Source organism: Lynx canadensis, chromosome D2 (assembly GCF_007474595.2).
Source record: "Lynx canadensis isolate LIC74 chromosome D2, mLynCan4.pri.v2, whole genome shotgun sequence".
Classification (NCBI taxonomy): Eukaryota; Metazoa; Chordata; class Mammalia; order Carnivora; family Felidae; genus Lynx; species Lynx canadensis.
Window position 1 is genome coordinate 34,459,007 of NC_044313.2, and position 26,791 is coordinate 34,485,797.

General features: G+C 35.0%; 1 protein-coding gene across 9 annotated transcripts in view; it reads right to left on the bottom strand.

Annotated features, from left to right (window-relative positions):
• Window positions 1–26,791, bottom strand: part of EXOC6 (exocyst complex component 6) — a 230,353-nt gene that overhangs the window by 108,699 nt on the left and 94,863 nt on the right. For all 9 annotated transcript variants that reach the window (XM_030334687.1, XM_030334688.2, XM_030334693.1 and 6 more), the window contains 7 exons: window positions 22,182–22,265; window positions 17,137–17,183; window positions 16,890–17,010; window positions 15,767–15,838; window positions 11,211–11,308; window positions 4,500–4,605; window positions 403–512 (listed from right to left, as the gene is read on the bottom strand). In XM_030334687.1, coding sequence (XP_030190547.1) covers window positions 403–512; window positions 4,500–4,605; window positions 11,211–11,308; window positions 15,767–15,838; window positions 16,890–17,010; window positions 17,137–17,183; window positions 22,182–22,265 — 638 coding nt within the window. The remainder of the gene's footprint in view (window positions 1–402; window positions 513–4,499; window positions 4,606–11,210; window positions 11,309–15,766; window positions 15,839–16,889; window positions 17,011–17,136; window positions 17,184–22,181; window positions 22,266–26,791) is intronic.

Genomic DNA, 26,791 nt, shown 5'->3' on the forward strand with positions numbered 1-26,791 from the left:
TGTTAATTTTAAGTATGAAAGCTGAATCATGAAATGTCTTTATTTTGTTTTAGAAAAACATACTGTTTCTAGGGGTAAAGTGTCATTATTTCTGGAATTTGCTTTAAAGTACTTCGGCAAAAAAAGTTAGACAATATGGCAAAATGTTTATTATTGCTACAGATGCTGAGAACTCAGGAGTTTCATATCCTATTATCTCTATTTTTATGAGTTTGAAGATGTACATTATAAAAATAAAAAAATATATAACATCAAATTTATAGCAACTTAACTCCAATGTCGCTAAAATATACAAACTTTTCCAATGAGATGATAATCCATTAAAGAATCAAGGCCTGCAAATCAAGTGTTACTATTTCACAAAAACAGCTATGATGAAGACACATTTATTAGTAAACTTACCTCCGGTGTAGTGACTCTGAAAATTTAAGGCTAGCATAAATAAATTCTTTAACTTGAATGTAAATATGAGGCACTGACTGAGACATGGGAAATTTCTTTGGGAAAGATTGCTGTAGAAAGAAAAACAAAGTTGATATTGTTTTTGAAATTTTAGAAAAAGACATTCTAATCACCTGAAAATATAAAAATTAAATTGCTTTCACATTTGAATAGGAAATGACTGCATCCCAAAGTCTACTGTTACATTTCTAATTATGTTTGAGATTTTAAAGAAAACTAAAATATTTCTGAGAAAATAGTGGTAATTTACCTGTTTCTTAAATCCTATTATCAGACTTCTAAGAAGCAGAGAAAGTACATATCAACACCACTGTATGTTCTGATGAGAAACATCCTGCGGAAGAGGTCTAGCTGTCTGTTGCTTTGCATTCATAATACAAGAGGTCAGGTTGGCCATGAAAGTTATGGGCCATCTTCCTGGCTCAGTATCATCAATTAATTCTAAGACTCCTCTCACTCATGTTCAGTGAAGGCTTGACACCAACAAGGTATCTATTTCATTCCATAATTACTGTAATACCTTACAGCAGTGCAGCCAATGGTTTACAGGGTACCTTCTGGATAAAGTGCTTTATCAGCCAAAATTTATTAGCAAATTCTCAGTCTCCAAAAGGTAAATTCTCTCCAAGATTTCTACCAAAAGCTCCTATTTACACTTAATGAATTCTAATTTATACTTCCATCTTCACATTTGTTGCAACGTAGTTAACCAGTGAAAGTATTCTCACCAAGGTGACTAGTGACCCCACAGATGTTAAATCCAACAGACTTTGCCAGCTTTCACGTTACCTGATTTATCTGAAATATCTGACACAGTTCCCTCCTGATTCTTAAATGATCTCTCCTTCCTTGGCATCCATGCCCCACATTGATTTTCCTTATTTGTCTACCTTCCTGGTAGCTCTTCCTAGTCTAGCCATCTCTTAATTATTGCTGTGCCTTAGGGTTCTAGCCCACATCTTCTCTCTCTCTTTTTTTTTGTTTGTTTTGAGAGAGAGAGCGCACACAGGAAGAGCAGAGAGGGAGAGGAAGAGAATCTCAAGCAGGCTCCACACTGTCAGCACAGAGCCCAATGTGGAGCTAACTCAAGACCTGTGAGATCATGACCTAAGCTGAACTCAAAAGTCAGACACTTAACCAACTGAGCCACCCATGTGCCCTGCACCACACGTCTTCTCTTCTTACTACACATACTGTCCTTGGATGATGTTGCCTAATATCATGACTTCAATCACCATGCAAGCACCAATATCTCCCAAATCTGTTACTTGAGGCTAACTCTCCTGAAGTCCAAATCCATATATCTAACTGCCACTTGGACACTTCCATTAGGCTGTGACATTTGGGACATATTCAGTAGATCCAATAGTGCAATTACCATCCTTTCCTTCTAAATCTGCTCCTCTGGTATTTCCTATCTTAGTAAACGCTACTACTCTTTAAGGCAGAAACTTGGCTATCATACCTGACCCCTCTATCTTCATCATCCCTCATATGCAAATAATTACCAACTTCTGTTGGTCCCCACTCCTAAACATATCTTAAATCAAATTCCATGGCCATAACTCCCACTCAGGTCACCAATCTCTCTTACCAAGATAACAGCAACAATTCCCTAGCTGGCCTCCCAGCCACTAGTCTTACTCTTATCTAATCCATTTGCCACACATTGGCCAAAGAGATCTTTCTAAAGCACAAATCAGATTATGTTTTTAGTGGTTAAAACCTTGTTGTGACTTCTCAATAGCCCTCAAGATAAAGGCTGAACTCTCTAACACTGTTTATAAGCTCTAGAATAGTCTGGTCCTTTCCACTTCTTCATCTTCATTTCTTGATCTTCATCTCTTGTACTTTATCAACCTTGCATTTTATACTACAGAACTAGAGCCTTTCTGCATGCTGCTTCCTCTATCTTAAGGAGTGCCAAATTCTGTGAATTGTAATTTCATGTTTATCCCTCACTTGACTATAAGCTCTTTGACAGCAGAGACTGAAAAACTACCAAATAGCACAATGTCTAGTAGATGAATGATCAACATCTGAATGAATGAAGTATTCTTAGGTACCTCTAGCAGAAGGAAACTTACAACTGGCTGCTGGTGAAACAGTCATATACAGCAGTGTCTCTCCAAAACTGGTAGGTTCAATCTTTCCAAATTTAGAGACTCAGTCAGGAGTACTACAAAAACCAACCAAAAAGTTGGTATTCTTTAAAATCACCTGATGATAATGTAAGTGCTAATTCACCTCCAAATTATGCTTTACAGAATAATGAACCCAATACTATTTAAAAGGCATTTCAGCTTTAAGAACTATTTTAATGACATTAAAGACAGAATATAAATAAGTTCTTCTTTTAGCCAAAGAGTTATCAAATTAGCATAGTTATCTGCAAAAAGACAGATCTTTGCATATATGTTCAGTCTTACTTCTTGCTCACCTATAATATACACTAAAAACACAATTCAAGTTATTTGAGAGGCAGTTTTACATCTTTTCTAATAGTTTTAAATGAAAATTATACTCAAATTAGGAAAAAATTGAATATATAAACACACAACCAAGAGAATGATACTAAATAATTTTATGAGTTTTTTCAGTTTGCAGATTTAAATCTTCCAAGTGGTTTTTATTGTAACATTAGTTCTTCTTTTCAATAAGTAACACATGAACCAATGAATATAACTCGTAATGAGCTTAATCCTAAGAGATACTGCCTGCATGTTTTGGAAGCACCCTACAAGCAAAGTCAAACTTCCTTTTAACTATAAACCTATTTAGAATGACTTAGTGTAATTAGAAAGGACATTAGAGATTATTTAGTTCGACATTCTCATTTGACAGATGTGGCACAAATGCCTAAATAAGGTAAGACATCTGCCCACAAGCTATAGGCAGAGCTGGCATGTGAACCTGGACCAAATCCAATGTTCTTTATATAGATGCTACACCCTGAACAAACTTATTACCAGTAACTAAAACAAAATAAAACCAAGCCACAACATGCAGAATATTCTGGTCTTTTGTGTTCATTAAAATACAACTATTATGTATATGCAGTGGCAGTCTTGGCTATAATCTAAAAGCTATGCATTTAATTACTTGGTCCTATATTTAGTGACTATTACACATAACATGTCTAGTTTATACATACATAAAAAATAACAAAAATTTAGTCATAGTTCACACATTCACTGAGAATTCACTCTTGTCCACTGTGAAGAAATAAAAACATAGAAAACGACTAAATTATAAAGAGTTAGAAAATAACAAAGAAAAGTAAAGAGAAAAAAAACAAGAATAAAAGTGACAATAACAGGAAAGATGATGCTGTTTTCCTGGGAGATCAGATTCTACCCAGAGATACTAGATAGGTTCAAGTGTGTGCTGATGTGTATGGATGATCACACATATGCAATCATGTGTATTCCCACAATACTCTATGTGCTGGTCTCTTTCCTTTCTCTATCCTGTCTTTTGTTAACATATCTTGACTCTAAAAATACATATTCCCATTTCAGGAAAAAAATCTACAGGTGGCAACTGCCTTCATACAACCCTATTTAACCAAGATAAACTTTTTGCAGAAGTATATTTCTAGAAAAGAAAACATAAAACAAGATCTTCCACAATGATGAACATTTCAGATCAATTCTCCTCTCTTTCCCTAGAATATTCTTATTCCTATAATCTACTTGACATTTACTTTATCTAATTTGGAATCTATATAATGTTACTAACACCTGTCCTGGGAATTCACTTAACATTTGGGACAACTGCTCCTAGTATCCCCAGGAAAATCCCTTCTTAACTTCACAAAAACAGTAGTAGTAGTAGTAGTAGTAGTAGTAGTAGTAGAATAGAAGTAGTAACATAATCCTTAACAGTCAACAGAACATAACTGAGTTTCTCAGATAACACAATAACAACAAAAGCCTCAAAAGAAGCCACTCTCACAATGTCAGGTTAATATTATACAGCAATAGCTATTCATGAATTTGTTTCAGAGAATTCTTAAATTAAAAACTAGCTTATACCTTTTCAAGGTCTGGATCTTGAAAGGGAAATTTACTGATGACTACTTTATATTCTTCTTCATTAACAATAGGGATGGGGCTATAATTATCTTCTTCAAAAATGTCCCTGTTGAGAAAGAAGAGAGACTTGAAAATATAATATTGAAAATGTATCACTGAAGTGATATAGAACAATACTTTTTTTATAAACCAATTACTACAAAAGCATTCTCGTTAGTCAGTTAAAAGTTGAAATAGGAAAACACTGCCTACTCATCCAGAATTCTAAAATTCAATACCAAATAAATCTTGTCCCTCAAAATTCATATGCAATCTCTTCCTTCCACTTGTTTTACATCCTCTTGGCACCTCAGTTTTAGTTTTTTACAATAGAACAATTTTTAAGATGCACAGTCTGAACAAACTCATTATCTACAACTAAAACAAAGCCATAAGATGAGTATTACAGTTGTATTTCTTGATAGGGACAATTCTCAAATTGTAAGTCTTTTCTCTCTCTCTCTTCTCAACTAGATCGTTAAGTGCCCCGAAGATGTAAACAGTGCCTTCGATTTAGTCTTTTCAAAATGCTGTATTTACAAAAGGACCTTTTATATTTAGTAAGGCAATACGATTACTACTCACGCAATATCCCTATGCTCTCCATGTGCTCACACAGCCCCCACGCAAACAGGCAGAGACATATCACTAGTTTTGGCCACTGGGTTGAGAGTGGAAGTGACAGGTGTTGCTTCAGGTCCAAAGCATTTATGAGCTAACTGTGTGACTCTCTTTTCCCGTGGTAATAGGGAATACTACATGTCAAGAATGTGTAAACACAAATGCAAACAGCCTGGATCTAGGACTACTAGACCCAGTAGGGACTTCTGGGTGAGAAATAAAATGTCTGTACCCACCCGCTGAGATAGCGGGCATTTTTGTTACTATAGCATAACCCAGACTGTCCAAATATACCTGCTGCCACTCATCAACTTTCTTTTAACCAATAATTCAGCTTGGCTAATATTTATTGAGCACTTATTGTGTGCCAGGAGCTGGAGTAATTGTGATGAAAATTCCCTAATTCACGAAGATAAAAACAAGATCTTTGTTTTCAACCTAACAAAGGAGATACAGACATGAAAACAAATTATGTTTATAATAATGCGTTATACAGGGGCGCCTGGGTGGCGCAGTCGGTTAAGCGTCCGACATCAGCCAGGTCACGATCTCGCGGTCCGTGAGTTCGAGCCCCGCGTCGGGCTCTGGGCTGATGGCTCGGAGCCTGGAGCCTGTTTCCGATTCTGTGTCTCCCTCTCTCTCTGCCCCTCCCCCGTTCATGCTCTGTCTCTCTCTGTCCCAAAAATAAATAAAAAACGTTGAAAAAAAAAAATAATGCGTTATACATAATAAAAGGGGTGCAAGTTTCAGAAATAGCACAAAGGAATAAATGATTAAGTTTATCAGAGTAGGTGGGAGATGATCTCATGGAAAGTTTTATAGAGAAGCCATGGGCTCTGTAGGGCCTTTCAAGATGAAAAAAGAAATAATTCCTTTTTTTTTTTTTGAAAAAAGAAATACTTCTAATGAGATTATGGAAGAACAGCATTTCAGAAAGATGGAACATAACAAGCAAAAGCATAAGGGGTAAAAAAGTATGAGTGTGGGAGTGAGTAAAACCATAGGTAGTGCAGTACTACTAGAGCGTAAAGTACACAAGAGATGGTGTGTACATGAGGCTGGGCAGGGGGACAAGCGGAGTCATCCAGATTTTATCCTGTAGGCACTGGAGTACCATTAACAGGTTTTAGGCAGAGAAATGTGGTATGTCCATTATGTGGAGGATAAATCGGGAGGACAATAATGAACACAGAGGCCAGTGAGAAACACTGAAGAATAATCTAGATTAAAGGTGATGAGGATCTGAATTAAAGCTGTCCTAGTGGGGACAGAAAGGAGGTGGCAAAAAGAAGAGGTTTAAGAAATAAAATATATACATAGGATTTAAAAACTAAATGAAAATTATGAGGGAAGGTATATTCTGGATGAATCTGTAATTTCCAAACAGGGCAAATGGACAAATGATGTATATGGCACCTCATTAGAGACATTTGCTGAAGTATGGAATACAAGAGAAGGATATGATTTCGACTGGATGACTGGTATCTCATTGATAAATGGGGTCTGGAGCCTTGATGAGACTGGAAATAAAGGCACAAGTTTGTAAATCCTGATGGTGCACAAAATAGTTACAATAAAACTCTGTTCGGGGTGGGGGAGGAATAAGACTCTGTTTGGCTAGAGGCGCCTGGTGGCTTAGTCAGTGAAGCATCTGACTCTTGATTTCGGCTTGGGTCACGTTCTCATAATTCGTGAGATTGAGTCTTGCATCGGGTTCAGTGCTGACAGTGAGGGGCCTACTTGGGATTCTCTCTCTCTGCCCCTCCCCAGTTCTCTCTCTCTCTCTCCTTTTCTCTCTCTCAAAAGAATGAAATCTTGCCATTTGCAACAATGTGGATGTAACTGGAGGGTATTATGCTAAGCAAAGTAAGTCGGTCATAGAAAGACAGATGATTTCACTCACACGTGGAATATGAGAAACTTAGCAGATGATCATAGGGGAAGGGAAGGAAAAATAAGATAAAAACAGAGAGGGAGGCAAACCATAAGACTCTTAAATACAAAGAACAAACTGAGGGTTGATGGGGGCGAGGTAAATGGGTGATGGGCATTAAGGAGGGCACATGTTGGGATGAGCACTGGGTGTTACATGTAAGTGACGAATCACTGGGTTCTACTCCTGAAGCCAAGACTACACTGTATGTTAACTAACTTAAAAGTATAAACAAACAAACAAGATATAAAATAAAAATTTTAAAAAGACACTGTTCACCTAAAATATCACGAGAGGTTTCAACTAATCCTACTTCCTTCCTTTTTTTTTAAATTTTTTAAATTTATTTTTTATTTATTTTTAGAGAGCGAGAGAGAACATGAGCTAGGGAGAGCAAGACGCAGAATCAGAAGCAGGCTTCAGGATCTAAGCTGTTAGCACAGAGCCCGACATGGGCTTGAACTCATGAACCTCAAGATCATGACCTGAGCCAAAGGTGGATGCTTAACTGACTGAGCCACCCAGGTGCCCCAATCCTATTTCCTTCTAAATAGTGTTTTAAAATAAGGGTTTAAAAGATAAGTTACACTATAGAGAACAAATAGATGGCTACCAGAGGGGAGGTGGGTGGAAGTATGGGTGAAACAGGTAAAGGGAATTAAGAATACAATGAATTATTATCTTGGGGGCACCTGGATGGCACAGTTGGTTAAGTGTCTGGTACTTAGCCTCAGCTCAGGTCATGATCTCACAGTTCATGGGTTCGAGCCTCTCGTCAGACTCTGCGCTGTTGACATAGAGCCTGCTTGGGATTCTGTCTCTCTTTCTCTCTGCCCCTCCCCCACTTGTGCTCGCGCTCTCTCTCTCCCTCCCTCTCTTAATAAATACATTTTTAAAAAAGTATACAATTATCTTGATGAACACTGAGTGACAGAATTGTTGAACCACTATATTGCACACCTGAAACTAGTATAATACTGTATGCTAACTATACTGAAATGAAAATCTTTTCAAAAGGCAAGTTACAGGTTAAGAAACTACCAGAAGACCATAAACTACTTACTTTATACAAATGCCAGGGAATCAGTTAATATGAAAGGCGAGATAATTTAATGAATGGTACTTTCACATTCTGAAAATGTTCATGTGGTCTTCAAAGTGATTGTTTACTGAACTGAATTCTATAAACATTTACTGAGTTCCTACTCTGTGTAAAGCACTGTACTTGGGGCTAGGCAATCAAGAATATAAATATAAATAAAACACTGGTGCTCACAATATAGCTGGAGGGAACCATACACACACATAAATAAACTATAACAGATTATAAATTCTATCATGGAAATAGTCAAATCTTAATTATTCAGTACTGATGATAACTTTTACCTCTTAGCCATTGTTGTCACTTCACTACTTGTGAAGTCAAAGTTTATTTTTGAAGATATATAGGTCAGGAATAAGAAAAGCTTAAATTCTGCTATTTTTCCCCCCAAATTTTATTTTTAAGTAATCTCTACACTCAACATGAGGCTTAAACTTAAAACCCTGAGATCAAGAGTCACATGCCCTACCTACTGAGCCAGCCAGGTGTCCCTCTATTACTGCTTAAAAATTTAGGCAAAAGGCATGATCTAGAAGGGTATTAAAAGTAGAAGTAAAAAAAAAAAAAAAGCAGAAGTCAAAAAACATTTGAGAATTATACAGAAAACAATACTTCATGGTTTTTCCCCATCTTGGGCGACAATCTCACTAGTAGAAGTCTTATGATAAATAAGACAGCTGGCTCAATACAAATCTATCAACAATTATAAAAACTTAAACACTCTTCTGAAGAGGGCAAGTTATTAACATCAACCCTATAAGTAAAGATTTTATATATAACGATAGATTATATCACATTACATCAAAGCGTAGACATTATAGATTGCCACCCATCAATAAGCACTACCCATATTTCTAAAATACTGAAGATCAAAAATTGTTGATGCATTATATGTTTCATCAAGACTGTCAACAGTCCCCTTGAGACAACATCCTGACAATATAACCCCTAAGAAATGTTAATACAAAAAGTGCAAATAAGAATTTATTTGGTTGATGTTAATAAAAGTGAAAATACCTTGTGAACAACTCAGGTATTTTAAAAAGATTTCTATCTGGAGCCCCTGGGTGGCTCAGTCAGCTATTCGGCTCAGGTCATGATCTCACAGCTTGTGGGTTCGAGCCCCGCATCGGGCTCTGTGCTGACAGCTCGGAGCCTGGAGCCTGCCTCAGATTCTGTGTCTCCCTCTCTCTTTGTCCCTCCCCTGCTCACATGCTCTCTCTCTCTCACAAATAAATAAACATTAAAAAAAAATTAAAAAGATTTCTATCACAGTATTCAGGTCATCTCTGTTTAGTTTTGAAAACTGATGAGGCAAATGTCAAGCTGATGTTAAATCATTTAACATATTTTCTGTTTTAATCTCATTAAATATTACTGCCACATCATTTCTATATTTGGGTGACCTAGATGTAAGATCTCAAGATTTACATTTTTATTTTTGAAAGAAAGAAGAAAAGAAAGGAAGAGAGGGGAAAGGGGAGGAGGGGGGAGGGAAGGAGGATGGAGGGATAAAGGATTTTAGAATTAGGGAACAGATTTCTCTTTTCATGGCAATACAAAGTTATATAGATTACAACAGATTATAAAATACTTTTTCCATACCCTGCAGGCAAGTGATTAAAGCAAAAGTAATTTTCCTAATTAGATGCTTTAAAGATTTTTAGTCTAGTTACATTGTTTGTAAAAACAGCACTTTCTCCAAACAAATTTATTTTTTATTTTTTTAAGTTTATTTATTTTGTGTGGGGGGGGTGGGGGAGGAGAGAGAGAGCACGTGCGTGTGCAAGCAGGGGAGAAGCAAACAGAGGAGGAGCCTCACAGAGCCCATCGGCAGAGCCCTACTCAGGGCTCAATTTCAGGACTGCGAGATCACGACCTGAACTGAAGACCAACAGTCAGACACTTAACCGACTGAGCCACCCAGGCGCCCTTCCAAACAAAATTTAAAAGCTATAAATCTCTGTTTCTAATACTAAATACCTTTGAATACTTATAGCCTTACATCTATCATTTATTGGGGAAAACAAACTACAGAGATTAGAACTAAAAGTAGTTCAATTAAAAATTTATTATAGGGGCGCCTGGGTGGCTCAATTGGTTAAGCCTCTGACTTCAGCTCAGGTCATGATCTCACAGCTCATGAGTTCAAGCCCTGTGTTGGGCTCTGTGCTGACAGCTCAGAGCCTGGAGCTTGCTTTGGATTCTGTGTCTCCCTCTCTCTCTGCCTCACCCTACCTATAAACTCTCTCAAAAATGAATAAACATTTAAAAAAAAATTTTTTAATTTTATTATAAGTCTTTCAGCCATTATGGAAAACAGTATGGCAGTTCCTCAATTTATTAAACATATATCTGCCATATAATCCAGCAATTCCTCTTCTGGGTATATTTTCCAAAGAACTGAAAACAGAAACTCAAACATGTATCTATACATCAGTGTTCATAGCAGCATTACTCACAACAGCCAAAAGGTGGAAATGACCCAAATATCAAAGATGAATAAATAAATAAAATGTGATATACATACAGTGGAATATTATTTAGCCTTGAAAAATGAGATTCTGGTACATGCTACAACATGGATGAAACTTGGAAACATTATGCTAAGTGAAATAATCAAGACACACACAAAAAAACAAACACTGTATGAGTCCACTTACATAAAATACAGAGAGTAGTCAAATTATCATAGAGACAAACTACAATGGTGATTGCCGGGGCTAGAAGAAGGGACTAGGAGTTAATGTTTAATTTGTACAGTTTCAGTCTGGGAAGATGAAAAATTTCTAAAAGGATAGTGGGGATGGTTGCAACAACATAAATATACTAATGTCACTGAACTGTACATTTTAAAAAGGTTAAAATGGCAAAATTTGTTATGTATATTTTACCACAATAAAAAATAAATATAAGCATTTTTATTGCTAAATGCGAAATCATATAAGCATTTTTATATTCTAAAGTATATAACAAACTTTTTCCTTACATTAAGGTTCCATGGCTTTAGACTAACCTGAAAACTCCAGCCCATTTCTTAAGCAGTGTTTCATTGTATTGATCTCTTATTTCAAATAAAAGGTCAAAAAGTCGGTTCACTGGAAAACCATAACCCTAAAACACAACACAAGCAGATAAACAAGTCAAATAAGTAAAGGTATACATTAGAGAAATGTTGAAAATATTGGAGAACTATTTGCAAGTGATCACTACATCATATTGTATGTCATTCCAACAGCACAAAAATAAGTTATCCTTTTGACTTTCTACTAGGTTGCATGAGATAAGAGAGTTTAGAAAGACTTTTATGAAGCTGGAATAATTTTTCCATTTCTCCTCTCTCTTTTCAGTCTGGATTACATGGTTAACCTTCAAAAGTAGTAGAAGTCAAAACTGGAGAAAAAGTTCAAGATTAGTGACCTGCATATATAATGGTGTCTTGGGAAGTGGCCCTAAAAAGGATAAAAGAAGAAAAGAGAATATATTTTGTCTGAAACACACTAGCTTCATTTTGCACCTTCAATTTAAGATTGACTTCACTGTACAGGGGAAATATACACCTTTCCATCAAATATACACTCTCCAAAACTTTATTCCTTTCGAAATTCATTGAAATCTTACCCATTTCAGGACCAAATATTTCTGCCCACCTTACAGATTTGTCCTTTTTCCCCTTCAAGGTTTCCCTCTTCTTTATTTTTGATCCTACTCTGCTTGCAGGAACTGTTTCATGGATTATTTATTCACCATTGTCTTTAATTTCCACTAGTTCCTTTCCCTTGGCTAAATAAATATGTTAAATGACCTCCCATCTTTAAGCCAAGAAAAATAAGAAACAATAGTAAGAAAAACAAAAAAGCCCTCCTCAATTTGCTGTGCCTGCCAGCTGCCTCCCTTTGTACTCTCTTCATATAGCCAAACCTACTACAATCTAACTCCCACTGCTATTCCTTTAAAACTTCTCTCAACAATGTCACAGATTACCTCCTAAATATAAAAGTCAATGATCTCTCACTCTACATTACCTCTCTCTTGAAACTTGTCTACTTTGAATTCTGTAACATCACTCTCTCTCCTTGTTCTCCTTTTATCTATGAACAGTTCTTCCAGTTTTCCTTTTTCTTCTATCTCCATCCTTCGATGTTTTTCTTCTAGGTCTCTAGCATAATGTGAAGTCTACTGACTTCAAACACTATTTTCTCTGATTATTCTGAATCTACATCTCTAGTTATTTGGAAACTCCAAATATTTGACTCCAACACCTGTTAGACATCTCCAATGAGGCTGCCAGCAAGCAAACACACTAAAGTTAGCTTATCTCTTCCATTTCTAACTAAACCAAGTGTTTTTCCTATTTCCTATCTCTGTTAATAGTTCTACCATCAATTCAGTTATTAGGAAGAAACTTGAAAAACATTTAAACTACCCCACACTCAAACATATCATTTAACAAATCCTTTTGACTTTACCTCCTTAACAAATCTCTTTCAAATCCATCATTCTTCTCCACCACTTACTTTCTTTTTTCCAGAAATATTCCCAGTGCCACTGCTTTATTTTGGTCTGCCACATCTCTTGCCTAGACCATTATAAGAGCTTCCTAAACTGAAATTCCAACTGTCTGTCTCTTCCAACTCAATCTATTGCAAAGACTCTCAAGATTATCATTTAAAAGTGCAAATCTGATCACGCCATCCCCCTGGTTAAGAACTACAGAAGACTTACTGAAGTCCCACAAGACCTGCCATAATCTGGGTCAAACTACCTTGTCAGTTTCATTACCACTATTTGCCCTTCTTTGCTCACACCCATCTTCTTTCTATCACCATACTATCCCTCTATCTACAGTTTACACATGGTATTTTATTTCCTTTGTCATTCATGTCCCTTTCCTAGTGTGTATTTGCTGAACTCATCTTTTAAAACCCAACTCCCATTTCAACTTTCTGTACAGACTTTCCCAATCTAGAATTAAAGTCAGACATTCCATCTTCTGTGAGCCCAAAGGTTTTTAATATATTGCTATATTAGTATGTCTTATACATCTTATCTGTTTAAACCGTAAATTTATTGAAGAATTTTTATTTCCCTATTGTCTGATTTTTAGGTCTCTATCGTTTTATATATCATCTAGCTACTAGCACATAGTGGGTGCTCAAAAAATGTTAGTAATGAATCATAAATGTTTACTTGTGATTTACTTAATACGTAGTAAGCAGAACTATAATATGTTGGTGTTATTTTTTAACGTTATTGTTTAGTCAGCATTGTTTTAAGTAATAAAATGACATATGAAAAGAAAACTTTCCTTAGGGTGGCAAAGGGCCAATTTTAAAAACTAAATATTATGCAATGTTTTCTAGTTTTTATGAAAAGACCCTCCCCAATTCTTTAATTAAAAGGTATAACTTGACTACAGTGTGTAAGACCTACCTAATACTCAGCCTGTCAATTTTCAGTGGAATGAAAATATTGCAGGATTTCTGAATAAGTAATATGGATTGGTTTGTCCTCCTCAATCTTATTTCAAAGCAGTAAGATTAGAAAGGTATGCTTACAAGGGCTTATACACCTATCACTGTTACTTTCTAATGCCTCTATTACCTGAATATTGTCTATTACTCTTCTTTGATTCTCTAGAGAAATCCTTGGAACCATAGAAATTTTCTAGATTCAGTTGTACTCAAAGTGCCAGTTCAAGAACAGTTTGTTATGGCTTACCAAGAGATAAGGAGCTTGCACCAGAATATAAATGAATGAGGCTAACCTACATAGAGAAATTCTTGCTACAAAATATATGCCAACTAAGCTAAATTTTGTACTTAGTAATGTAGTTGATTTACATTCGGACAGAAGCTCCTTTATGTTATGGATCCATAATAAATAATTTGTGGACTAGTAACATTTCCGGACCAGTGAGTGGTATTCCCACCATGCTTTAAGTAGCAATGCTTTAAGTCATTAAGGATAGCAAAACTCCCTCAAGTTACTTAGAGCTAGACCTAAAAAAATTAAGGTGGTCTCCAATAAAACTTACCAAGTTTTTTTTTTGCAGAGAAATCAATAATATTACAGGTATATTTGTCACAAAATTTACGAAAACAAAAAATCCACATTATCCTGGTGTTACAGTATAAGGCATACAAATTAATAAAGATATAAGACAATAAAACAATTTACTAAAGGAACTTGTAGAATCTTCTTCAGTTTAAGAACAAAGTAGACAACTATTATTCTAGGATGGAAAAACTCTAATGATGAAGCAAATAGTTTAAATTAGCACTTCCTAAAACATATTACATGAAGCTCTATACCTACAAGATGTCATATGGCGGAAAAAGATTCAAAGCTCAAATATATTGGGAAAATGCTGCATAAGCACCTTCCTTTTGGAATCATATGGTATAAATTTGCTCTGAAGAGGCTATTAGTGGAGAAGTCTGTTTTACTTCACTTATTTCCCAAATGTTTTGACCACAGAACTCCTTTTAAAGTAACATCTATTATCACACTTTGGAAAATGCCAATCTATATTTCAGGAAATGTTATTCCAACCATAAAAATCCCTTAAGTTTAAACATGAAAACAAAATGCAATCAATTCTTGCCCATCCGTGATCAAGTAAAAGGGACAAGCTTAAAACTTTGATACTGAAAATCACAAAGGCATTGAGTTTTGAGACAATTCAGTTTAAACCTCATTTTTAAAAAGAAAAAATACAAGACACAAAGAAGTAAAGTGATTTGGTCATTGTCATAGTACACCTAAAATTAGGAAGGAAATGAGTGGAAACAGCTTTCAAACTATATGTTTTCTTTTTTTTTTAATTCAAACTATGTTTTCATATTTATTATCACACTTAAAACAATCCTGAAAACTAATAATAACCCGATTTTCACAAATGAGGATCTAAAGTTTAGAAAACCTGTAAACATATAATTAGTCAATAGTAGGGGCAAAATATAAACTCAGGGTCATGTGTGACTTCCTAAGGCAGTGCTTATATCTTCTAATTTCTAATTTTTTTTAATGTTTATTTACTTTTTGAGAGAGACAGAGCACGAGTAGGGGAGGGGCAAAGAGAGAAGACACAGAATCCTTAGCAGGCTCCAGGCTCTGAGCTGTCAGCACAGAGCCCGACGCAGGGCTCGAATCCATGAACCATGAGATCATGACCTGAGCCAAAGTCGGATGCCCAACTGACTGAGCCACCCAGGTGCCCCTTTATCTTCTAATTTCTAGTTCAGGGTTCTTTTCACTATAACATGGACTTTTTTTTTCTTTAACTACGAAAATAATTTATCTAAAAAAGAAATACTTTATCTATTCTCTCTGAATAATCAATATTTTAAAAGACGATAATATTCCCTGAGTTCTGTCCAGGGTTCATAATCAGGAAGGGGGGAAGAATGAAAAGTCTTGGGTAATAGGGAATACCAATACATAAGCAAACATCTGGTTACTACTAATTTACCACCACTAATCCATAATAAAATAAATGAGCATGATCTGTATTTTATATATCTTTAAGTGCTCAAATAGTCATAAATTGAATGTTATATTATCACCCACCTGCAAAGTATCTGCAAATAATACAATGAGATTCTTCAGCTCCAGAACAAGATCAGGATCAGTACAATAAGACTGGGGTAGAGGTGGAGGGGTGGAAATACAAACAAAGAAAACAAATATAAACCAGAGTCAAATAAAATATAACCAGAAAACAATATAAACCAGAAAACAAATAAAACCTGAAACATTTTCCTTTAATATGCCAGGCTTATAATAAATTTAAAATCTTGATTATTAGTTAAATCCATGGCTGGCTTCCTGTATTCAGTAAAAATTCTTAGGGAAAGACCATAACATAATTATTCTTTAATATGTTAGAAAAAGTTATAGTTCGTTGGACAAACAAGTGTATAAAGAATCTACATTCCTGATAAATAAAAAATGTATATTTACAATCTAAATACTATATAAGCTAATAATCCTTTAAAATATTTTCAATCTCTATTCCTAACAATAAAATTGTAAGTAATTATAAAATTTTAAGTATGGGGAGATTTTACTGAAGGTAAGCTACTAAAACTGTCTTAAGAAAACATCTACAATAAGCAATTATTAGTTTCAACAGTCTTTATAGTACTAGTGTATTATTTCCACAAAAGGTGTATTATGCAAATATTTGATCATTTTACTTTAATGCATAAAAAAATTTCCCATTACATATAAGTTCATTATTTCAAATGGTTTAAATTTTGACAACTGCATATTTTTAAGAAATCTGTAATTATATTACTGCAAACAAATTATAAACATCGAAGAACAAGTTCTATTGAGTTTTAATGGTGGAGTTTATTTTGGAAACAAAGAATTTGGAATGATAATTAAAAACCCTTTCTTCACGGTGCTTTTCAGTGATCTAATGAAGAGGTCAGTTGAGACTAATGAGACCAGCTTAATTCTTCATTTTCTATTAATGCTGGACTAAAAATGTCTTGGGAAGCCCCAGTCAGTTGCAAAATTACAACCCAGTATAACCAGACAAAAGCCTAACATTACTGCTTCCAAATCTGAGCTGCTACCAAAAATGCAGAATGATGGAGGTACGGTTTTCTTCTGACATCATGCATTTCAGAAGTTCCTGAAGTAACTGAATTAAAAACTTAGTAACATAATTTGGCTGACTTACTGAATGAGCTCTAAGGACAGCAATTATCTTTGAGAGGGCCATGTTCCAAAGTTCATCAGTGTATGCCCTGGTTACTAATCCTTGGGTCACATGTAAAATGTGATCTTCCACCACAAAGAACCTAAAAACAGTAATTACCAACATAGCATGTGTTAAAAAAAAAAAATTAAAACCCAAACAGAAAACAAGCAGTTCTGACATTTAACATAACATAAAAATAATATTTATCTCCATTTTAGATACATACCCTACAATTTGAGTGAAATATCTTCTATAGCCATCAACTGTTTCATGCTTTAAATGAAAAATAAAAATCAATTTAAACCAATAAATACCAGTAACATAAAAGTAAGTTCCAAGTCACTACAATATTTATTAACAAATATTTATTGAGGGTCTACTATATGCTGCATACATTTTTAAGGTATCAGGGTTACACTGGTAAAAAGCAAAAAGCCCTTACCCTCATGGAACTTGCATTCAAAAAGAGAAAGACAATAAACAAGTTAAAAAGTAAATATAATTTCAAAACCTTCTTCACAGTAAGCTAGTTCAAGCCACCATAATTTCTCACTTGGGCTATTATATCATTCTCCTACCTAATCTCCCCAGCTTTCAGGCTTGCTCCCTTCAGTCTATTCTCCAGATACCTGCCAGGATGATACTTTTCAAAGAGTAATCAGATCATTATATCTTCCACTAAAAACCTTCCAATGACTTTATATCTGATTCACAATGAAAGTCAAACTCCTTAAAAATGATCTACAATTGCGTGTTAATAATTTTAACAAAAGGTATACAGGAAAATATTTGACCATTTGAACTTCATTCTTAGAAGTTAATACATGAAATATTTCATTATTTTAATTACGTTCAAATGCTGTATTTTGCATATTTCATAAATGTGATCAAAATTTTCAAACATCTAAAAAAATTTTTCAAACATCTGGGTTTTTTTTTCAGGTTGTGGGGAAAGAAATAGTTTTACCTTTCAGCTTTAAAATACTGTGATCAGAGATGGGGTGCCTGGGTGGCTCAGTCAGTTGAACAAACAACTTTACCCCAGGTCATGATCTCACAGTGTGTGAGTTCGAGCCCCGCGTCAGGCTCTGTGCTGACAGCTCAGAGCCTGGGGCCTGCTTCTGATTCTGTGTCTCCCCCTCTCTCTATCCCTCCCCTGCTCATGCTCCATGTCTCTCTGTCTCTCAATTAATAAATACATGTTAAAAAATTTTTTTTAAATAAATACATAAAATAAAATATGATCAGAGAGAATGGAATCTACATGAGACCAGATGTTTGATATTTCTGGATACTTGCTTTATTAGATAGTGTATTAGTCACATTTTATAATACGCCATGTGTGCTTGAAAAGAAGAGGTTTCTACAGTTGTTGAAACAGACTTCTATATGGTTTATTAGAACAAGCCTGTTAAGCATGTTGTATATTCTTATTGATATTTTATCTATTTGGTGTATAAGATACTGAGACATGCTTAAAAATCCACTACAGATTTCCCATTTATCCTTTTAGTTTTGGCAATCTTGTATTAAATATTTTGAGTCGATGTTATCAAGTGCTTATAGGTTTCAATTATTTTTTATCAACACTAAGACATGAATATTTTATTTTTTATCATTCTAGATTTTTTAATATTATGTGAAAGTATGTATTTTGTGTCCACTCTTTTACTGGTTACCCCAGAAATTGCATTATGCATACTTAAATAATCAAACCCTAAAATCAATCAATATTTTTACTCTTCTGGACAATTCAGAAAACTGTAGTATAGTTTCATTTCATTAACTCCTACCTCACATTTATGCTTTTGTTGTGTATTTTAATTTTATCTTGTTTTAAAGTCCATAATATTTTATTAACATTATTTTCTATGGTTGACATAGATTCACCCACATATTTATACTTTCTTTGCTATTCATCCCTTCCAGCATCTCATATCTTCCATTTGGCACCACTTTCCTTTTGCCTGAAGTAGATTCTTTAGAATTTCCTTAGTAAGGGTGTCTTAGTAACAAACTCTCCTCTTCTTTGTCTGAAAATGTCTATCTTTGCCTTTGTTTCACTGGATATAGAATCCTAGGTTGACAGTTATTTTCCTTTAGCATTTAAAATATGCCACTGTTTTTATTTCTCATGGGTAAAAACCTAGGAGTAAGACGGCTGGGTTGTAGCATAAGTGCATGCTTAACATTGTAACAAACTGCCAGACTATTTTCCAAAGCGGCACCATAGTTTTTATACCCACCCGAAGTGCATGAGGGTTCCAGATGCTCCACATCTCACCAGCATTTGCTATGATCAATCTTTTTAATTTTAGCTAGTCTAGTAAGTATGTAGTGGTATCTCACTGTGGTTTTAATTTGCATTTCCCTGATGAAACATTGATATTGAACATCTTTTCATGTGCTTATTTCTCATTTGTATATCTAGACAAATGTCTACTTGGATCTTTTATCCATTAGTTTGGCTTTAATTATTTATAGTTATACAAATTCTTTTATATTCTGAATATAAGCCCTTTGTTAGACATGAGTTTTACAAATATTTTCTCTCCATCTGTGTCTTGTCTTTTCACCTACTTGGCAATGCCTTTTGAAGAGCAGTTCTTCATTTTAATGTTCAATTTAACAATTTCTTTACCTTATGGTTTATGCTTTAGGTATCTCACTTAAGAAAATACTGCCTAACCGATGGTCACAAAGATTTTACCCTTTATTTTTTTTCTAAAAGTTTTAAAGTTTCATCTCTTGCATTTGGGTCCATTTCTTGAATTGCTGATTGAGGTAAAAGTATTTTTTTGCATATGGATAATTTAATTATCTTGTAGTCAAAAGATTTCAAGTCTTTTATATTTCCTGAGATTTATTTTATAGCCCAGCATGTGATCTACCTTGGTAAACCTTCTATGTGCATTTGAAAAGCATGCACATTCTGCTATTTGGGGAGGAGTATTCAATAAATGTCAATTAACTAAAGTTAGCTGATACTATTTTTCAGGTCTTCTATTTTCTCTTTATGGTCTGCGATTTCACTATAAGATCTCTCAGAATGTATTTCTTTTTACTTAACTTACTCGGGATTCCTTGGATATGACTCTGTAAAAGTTTATAGTTCTTGTCCATACTGGAAACTTCTCAGCCATTATGCCCTCAAATACTCTTCTATTTCTAGCTTCTTTTTCTGCAATTCCAACTAGATATGTTAGACTTGCTCTCTGTATCCCCTCTGTCTCTCTTCTGTATTTTTATCCTTTCATCTCTCTGTGAGGCTTTCAAAGTAATCTCTTCAAATCAACTAAGAATTCATCAACTGCTAAACCTATTCATAAAATTTTTAATTTTGATTAGTAGATCTTCAATTTCTAGGTATTCCACTTGATTTTTCTTCATTTTGGTAAGTATTTACAGTTTCTTGTTCCCTATTTATATCAGCAAGCTTGCTTTTTATTTAAATATATTCAATAATTACTATATTAAATGGCTAATAATTTGGGGCATCTATCATAAATCTTTTTCATCTTAGTCAGTCTAGTAGGTAGACAGTGGTATCTCACTGTAGTTTTAATTTGCATTAAATTCACAGTTACTCACAGTTCATGAGTTTGAACTCAGGCTCTGCACTGACAGTGTGGAGCCCGCTTGGGATTCTCTCTCTCTCTCTCTCTCTCTCTCTCTCTCTCTCTCTCTCTCTCAAAATAAAGAAAAATAAATAAATAAAAATAAGTGGCTAACAATTCAAACACTAAAAGTCTCTTATTAGGATTTATTTCTGTTGCCTACATTATATATTTATGTATACACACACACACACACACACACACACACACACACACACACACACATATATTTTTTCCAGAGAGCACAAGCAGGGGAGAAGGGCAGAAGGAGAGAGAGAATCTTAACCAGGCTCCACAGTCAGCACAGAGCCCAATGCAGGGCTTGACCCCACAACTACGGTACCATGACCTGAGCTGAAATCAAGAGTCAGACACAACTAACTGAGCCACCCAGGAGTCCCTCTGTTGCCAATATCTTTAATGATTCTCAGTTGTTTTATAATGACTGTGATTTGCTAATTTTCCTTGAAATTATGATATGAAAGTTCAGAGATCTGCATTTGCTTCTACTGGCAATATCAGCATAGAAATACTTCAAACTAAATTTTCAACCTGAGATTTTTTTCAATTATCCAAGTAGAATAAATCTGTGTGGCAAACACATGTGAGAATCCACTTGTTATGTATTCTCAGAGATCTTTTTTCGCCTTGTTCCTTCAGCACCAACATTTAAGATAAGCAATGTCCTTACAGTGTGTGGAGGAAACAACACAGAGGTTTTGCTAGTTTTTTAAAATATATAACATTGTGTCCATTTGTTTTTTTTAAGTAATCTCTACTTCCAATGTGGGGCTCAAACCCATGACCCCAAGATCAAGAATCACATACTACTGAGTGAGCCAGCCAGGTGCCCCCAGATGTTTTTTATCTCTAGGTCATCCTAATAATGAGGCTCTAATTCTTTGGAGTCTTAGCTTTACAAGGGAGACAACCTCTTATCAGCTATTTTGGGTGGCTCTCTGTACTCCCATGTCCTCAAAATTCATGCTTTCCCATTCAACAGATGCCTCTAAGATAAAAGCCACAATTAGTGCTTAATTAAACCTATCTGCATTTCTGCCTTCATTTAGGTTTCCCTGTTTTATTTGTTCTATAGTGGAATATACTGTATAAATTACGTACAATAAAACTCACTTTTTCATGCACTGTTTTCACAAACACATCTAGTCATATAATTATCACAAGTGCAATTCCATACAGAGCAATTCCATATTCACTTAGTTTTTCTCCTAACTATACTTTTCTACCAAATCCTCAGGGCAGTTAAAAATAATTTTTAAAATGTTTAAATGTTTTATCCAGCATCTTTAGTTGTTTTGTCAGAACAATTAATCCAAGTACATAGTCTACCATATTGTCAGAAAGTAATTATCACTCCCTGATACTTTATATATCTTCTTATTTCTCTTTTTATTTATTCACTATTTTATTTGTTTACTATCTATCTCTAATAGAATGTAAGCTCATGAGAGAAGGGACTTACCTGTTTTGTTCACTGCTATACCCTTAGCACCTAAACCAATTATTGGAAATGGTAGATATTCAATAAATATTTGTTGTTGAATGAATAATGATACATGCTCTGAAGAAATTAAGGCAGGGTAAGAGGTAAAAAGTGACAATATAACCAATTCAAAATGTTCACATAACTTACCATATTTGACTGGGGCTGCAATACCAGTCTTGCTTGTTTCTTCCTTTGTTTTCGGTAATAATTTTCAAATGTTTCCTCATCACCCTAAAATAAAATCAGCAGAGTAATGAAACATAAACATACTACAAAATAGATAACTTCTTTACCACTAAGAATCATTTAAATTTTTTTTTAATTTTTTTTAACGTTTATTTATTATTGAGAGACAGACACAGAGCATGAGCAGGGGAGGGGCCGAGAGATGGAGAGACAGAATCTGAAGCAGGCTCTGATAGCACAGAGCCCGATGTGGGGCTTGAACTCACAAACCACGAGATCATGACCTGAGCTGAAGTCGGACGCTTAACCAACTGAGCCACCCAGGCGCCCCTCATTTTAAATTTTCTAACAAATGGAATATAACTGAAATGGTATTTCATACTGATGTCAGGAATAAATTTTTGACTTTATAGTTCAAAAAGAGAAACCTTGTTTGTTATCATGACATTTAGGAAGACTAAATGTAAATTCAAACAATTTAACAGTTGCCCAACTTATCACTAAGGTTTTATAGATTTCTGACTGACTAACTCAAAATATGGCTGTCAGTGAGGAGAACTAAATAAAGAAATTGGCTGTAAAGTCTCAACTTCTGAAAATAATGTATAAGACTCTACATGATCTGGCACCTTCTTCCATTTCCTGCCTCATCTCAGTATATTCAATATAGCATTTTCTTTTCACTTCCAGAATTTTGTACAAGCTATTCTTGAAAAGTGCTTCCCAGTTGTTTCCCTATATGACTTATATTTATCCTTCAGGACTCACTATAGATGTCACTTCCTTTAGAAAGCCTTCCTCAACTTCCTGAGGCTTGCTATCATCCGTGTTATCCCATAGTAATCTGTATATCCATATCACTGCACTTATCAACTGTGTTATAACTTTTTTTTTTGAGAGAGAGAGAGAGAAAGAGGAGCATGTGCAAGGGGGGGAGGGCAGAGGGAGAGGGAGAGAGAGAATCTCAAGGATGGTCCACTCCTAGCACAAAGCCTGACGCAGTGCTCCATCCCATGACCATGAGATCATGACCTGAGCTGAAACCAAGAGTCAAATGCTCAACCGACTGAGCCACCCAGGTGCCCCTGTGCCATAACTTCTTAATTAGCAGTCTATTGGTCCATTGTCTAATAGCACTTTCTGTGACAATGAACATTTTCTATATCTGCACTGTCTTCTGTGGTAGCCACGAGATAGATATGGCCACTGAGCACTTCAATGTGGCTAATATTACTGAGACTCTGAATTTTAACTTCGTTTAATTTTAATTAATTTAAATTTAAATAGCCACATACAGCTAATAGTTACCATACTGGATAACAGAGATCTATCTTTACTACCTGACTCCAGTCTTTTAGAATATGGTCCTGTCCAACCAGTTCGCCGTTGTATCCTTATTACTTAGCACAACATTTGGTGCATGGAAGGCAATCAATTGCTATTTGTTGAATGAATGAATGAATGATTGAAATGATATATCCATTTCTTTTGTCTTCCTCTCTGCTTAAAAGGAGAATCCATCCAGAGTGAGAAGAAAGGACTAGGAACCCATTCCCCTACTCAAGACTCCAAACAGAATCCAAAAGAAAAAAAAAAATTACTAGGGAAAAAAAAATCAAAACTCATATTTTCACTGAAAAAAATTGATAGTTTTACTATTTAAGTACTTATCCAAAAAAAATGACTTTTAAAGTTTTTTTTTTTTTTATGTTTATTTTTGAGAGAGCGCGAGCAGAGGAGGGGCAGAGAGGGAGACACAGAATCTGAAGCAGGCTCCAGGCTCTGAGCTGTCATCACAGAGCTTGATGCAGGGCTCGAAATCACAAACCACGAGATCATCACCTGAGCTGAGGTCAGACACTTAACCAACTAAGCCACCCAGGCACCCCAGAAAATGCCTTTTCTTAATGCTACAAAAACTAAACTCACAATGCAAAAAATAAGTTTACATAGGTAACCCCTAGGGCAGCTCTCCCAGTATTTTTGTACTCAAAGAATTAAACTAATTTCAAAAAAAACTATGGTCCCCCTCACACAGTTTTTATTTTAGTAACTAAATTTTTTCCATTACGAGGTTTTTTTTTAATTTTTTTTTTAACATTTATTTATTTTTGAGACAGAGAGAGAGAGAGAGAGAGAGAGAGAGAGAGAGCATGAACAGGGGAGGGTCAGAGGAAGAGGGAGGCATAGAATCTGAAACAGGCTCCAGGCTCTGAGCTGTCAGCACAGAGCCCGATGCAGGGCTCGAACCCACAGACCGCGAGATCATGACCTGAGCCGAAGTTGGACGCTTAACCAACTGAGCCACCCAGGCGCCCCTCCATTATGAGTTTAAATAAATATAAAGGACGCAATTTCAAGTATACTATAAATAAAACTACTACATCCTCATTTAAACATATCCAATGGTTATCTATAATCATTTAAAAAATATATGAACATGCTCTTCCTTAATATTTAGAAATAAATTACAGTTTTCCTTTTTCTTTTTTAATTAATATTTTCAGACTACCACCCTTATAGATATTTTCTAATTTAATGTTTTTTTCTAATACTGTGTATTTTTTTTTTTAAGTAAACTCTACCCCTAATGTGGGGCTCGAACTCATGACCTTGAGATCAGGAGTCACATGCTCTACTGACTGAGCCAGGCACCTCTCTAATACTATATTTTCTAGTGTAGTATGTTTGTATTTTTATTTTATTCCTAAGACCATAAAGATTTAGGTGTTAAGGTAGCATTTTCCTTCTAGGTTGAATTATCATTACAATTAATAAAGAACTGATCAATACAATCTAAGTATATTATAATTTTAGATAATTAATAAAACAAAACCTAAATTTTTATTGGAAATTAGTTTCTTAATATGATGAATGGGGCTTTCCTTTTTTTGCACCTAACAACATACTTTTTAGCTAAAAACTCTGAACTACAGATTTAGTGTATTTAATTTACTGATAAAATACCCACCCTAAGACCCAATTAGCAAGGGCAGTCCTCACAATCAAACTGTTAAATAAGGCAAGCGTATTAGTATCACAGAAAAAAAATCTGACTTCATGTTTTGACTGAAATAAATATGTTAGTATGCACTATGGGATATAATATTATGAAAACCACTGAGAAATAAATTATAAAACTAGTCAAGATTAAGATTATTTAAATCCAAGGTGATTGTTTTATCCATTCATGTACCTTAAAAAGCAAGGTAATCACTTTTCATTACTTAAGTGCTGTTTCTCATTACCAAATTTATAATAATGCAATGTAATATACAGATACAATTGTAAGTTACTTACAAAAGGAGGAGTATGATTAAAAAAAATCAATATGCCTTCAGTAAATATGTGGACATACATAAAATTTTGATGTTCAATTTTGGAAATAAAAAAAAAACAAGTATAAACGTCAGGTATGACACATTAATTTTGTTAGATATGGTAGAAACTAATCAGTCTAGCAGCCAGTTTTTATTTTATTTTAATATGAAGTCAAAAATATCACAATTTGGCAAATGGCTTTTAACAGTTTTTCTGAATCACAACTTACATGAATATGAAAGAATGGGTTAGTCAATGTAACTTCAAAACTTTAGCAGCCCCAGAAAATACTCCAGTTATATTTAAAAGATTCCACTTCACTAACTCATATTATTTTGGCTGTTTTTCTTTACAGCAAATGACACATCCTAGGGATGAGTATTAAGATTAGCCAAAAGTACTCTCTATATTTAAACACATACGTCAGTTTTACATTCAAATTTTCCTATGTTCTTGCTTCTGTACTCTCACAATACTCCCTCTTAAAAAGCAATATATTCACTGTCAACAGCTGGAGAACAAAAGAGATCAGGACCTTAAATGAAAATTGGTCATTATTCCCACCTACCATGTGTCAGAACTAAGAATATCCCAGGGCGCCTGGGTGGCTCAGTCGGTTGAGTGTCCGACTTCTGCTCAGGTCATGATCTCACTGCTCATGGGTTTGAGCCCCCATGCTGACAGCTCAGAGCCGGGAGACTGCTTCAGATTCTGTGTCTCCCTCCCTGTCTGTCCCTCCTCCTGCTTGCACTCTCTCTCCCAAAAATAAAAAACAAAATTAAAACATTAAAATTAAAAATAAAAAGAACTAAGAATATCCCACCACAAGACAAAATATATTTTTTCTAACATGGTTTATCCTTTTCTGCACAAGAAAAGAAAGGCACACTTATGTGTACACACTCCCTTAATTAACCATTAAAGGAGACTTCTTTATTTGGTACACTGGAAGTTTTTACACGACAATGCACAAAGGCAGTTATCAGTGAAGAATCAATACAATGGGTATCAGTGATGGACGTGTCTTTCTTTTATAAAGTTAGTGTGGTAACCTCCAAGATGGCCCCCAAAGATCTCTTGTGTAGTCCCATCCCACATTCCAACCAGGGGTTGATCTATGTCACCAGTAGGATATAGCAGAAGGTATGTCATTTATGATATCAGATTACTAAGGACATTATGTCTTTCCTTTCAGCCTCCCTCAGATCACTCACTCTGGGGAAGCCAGCTGCCATGTCATGAGGACTGTC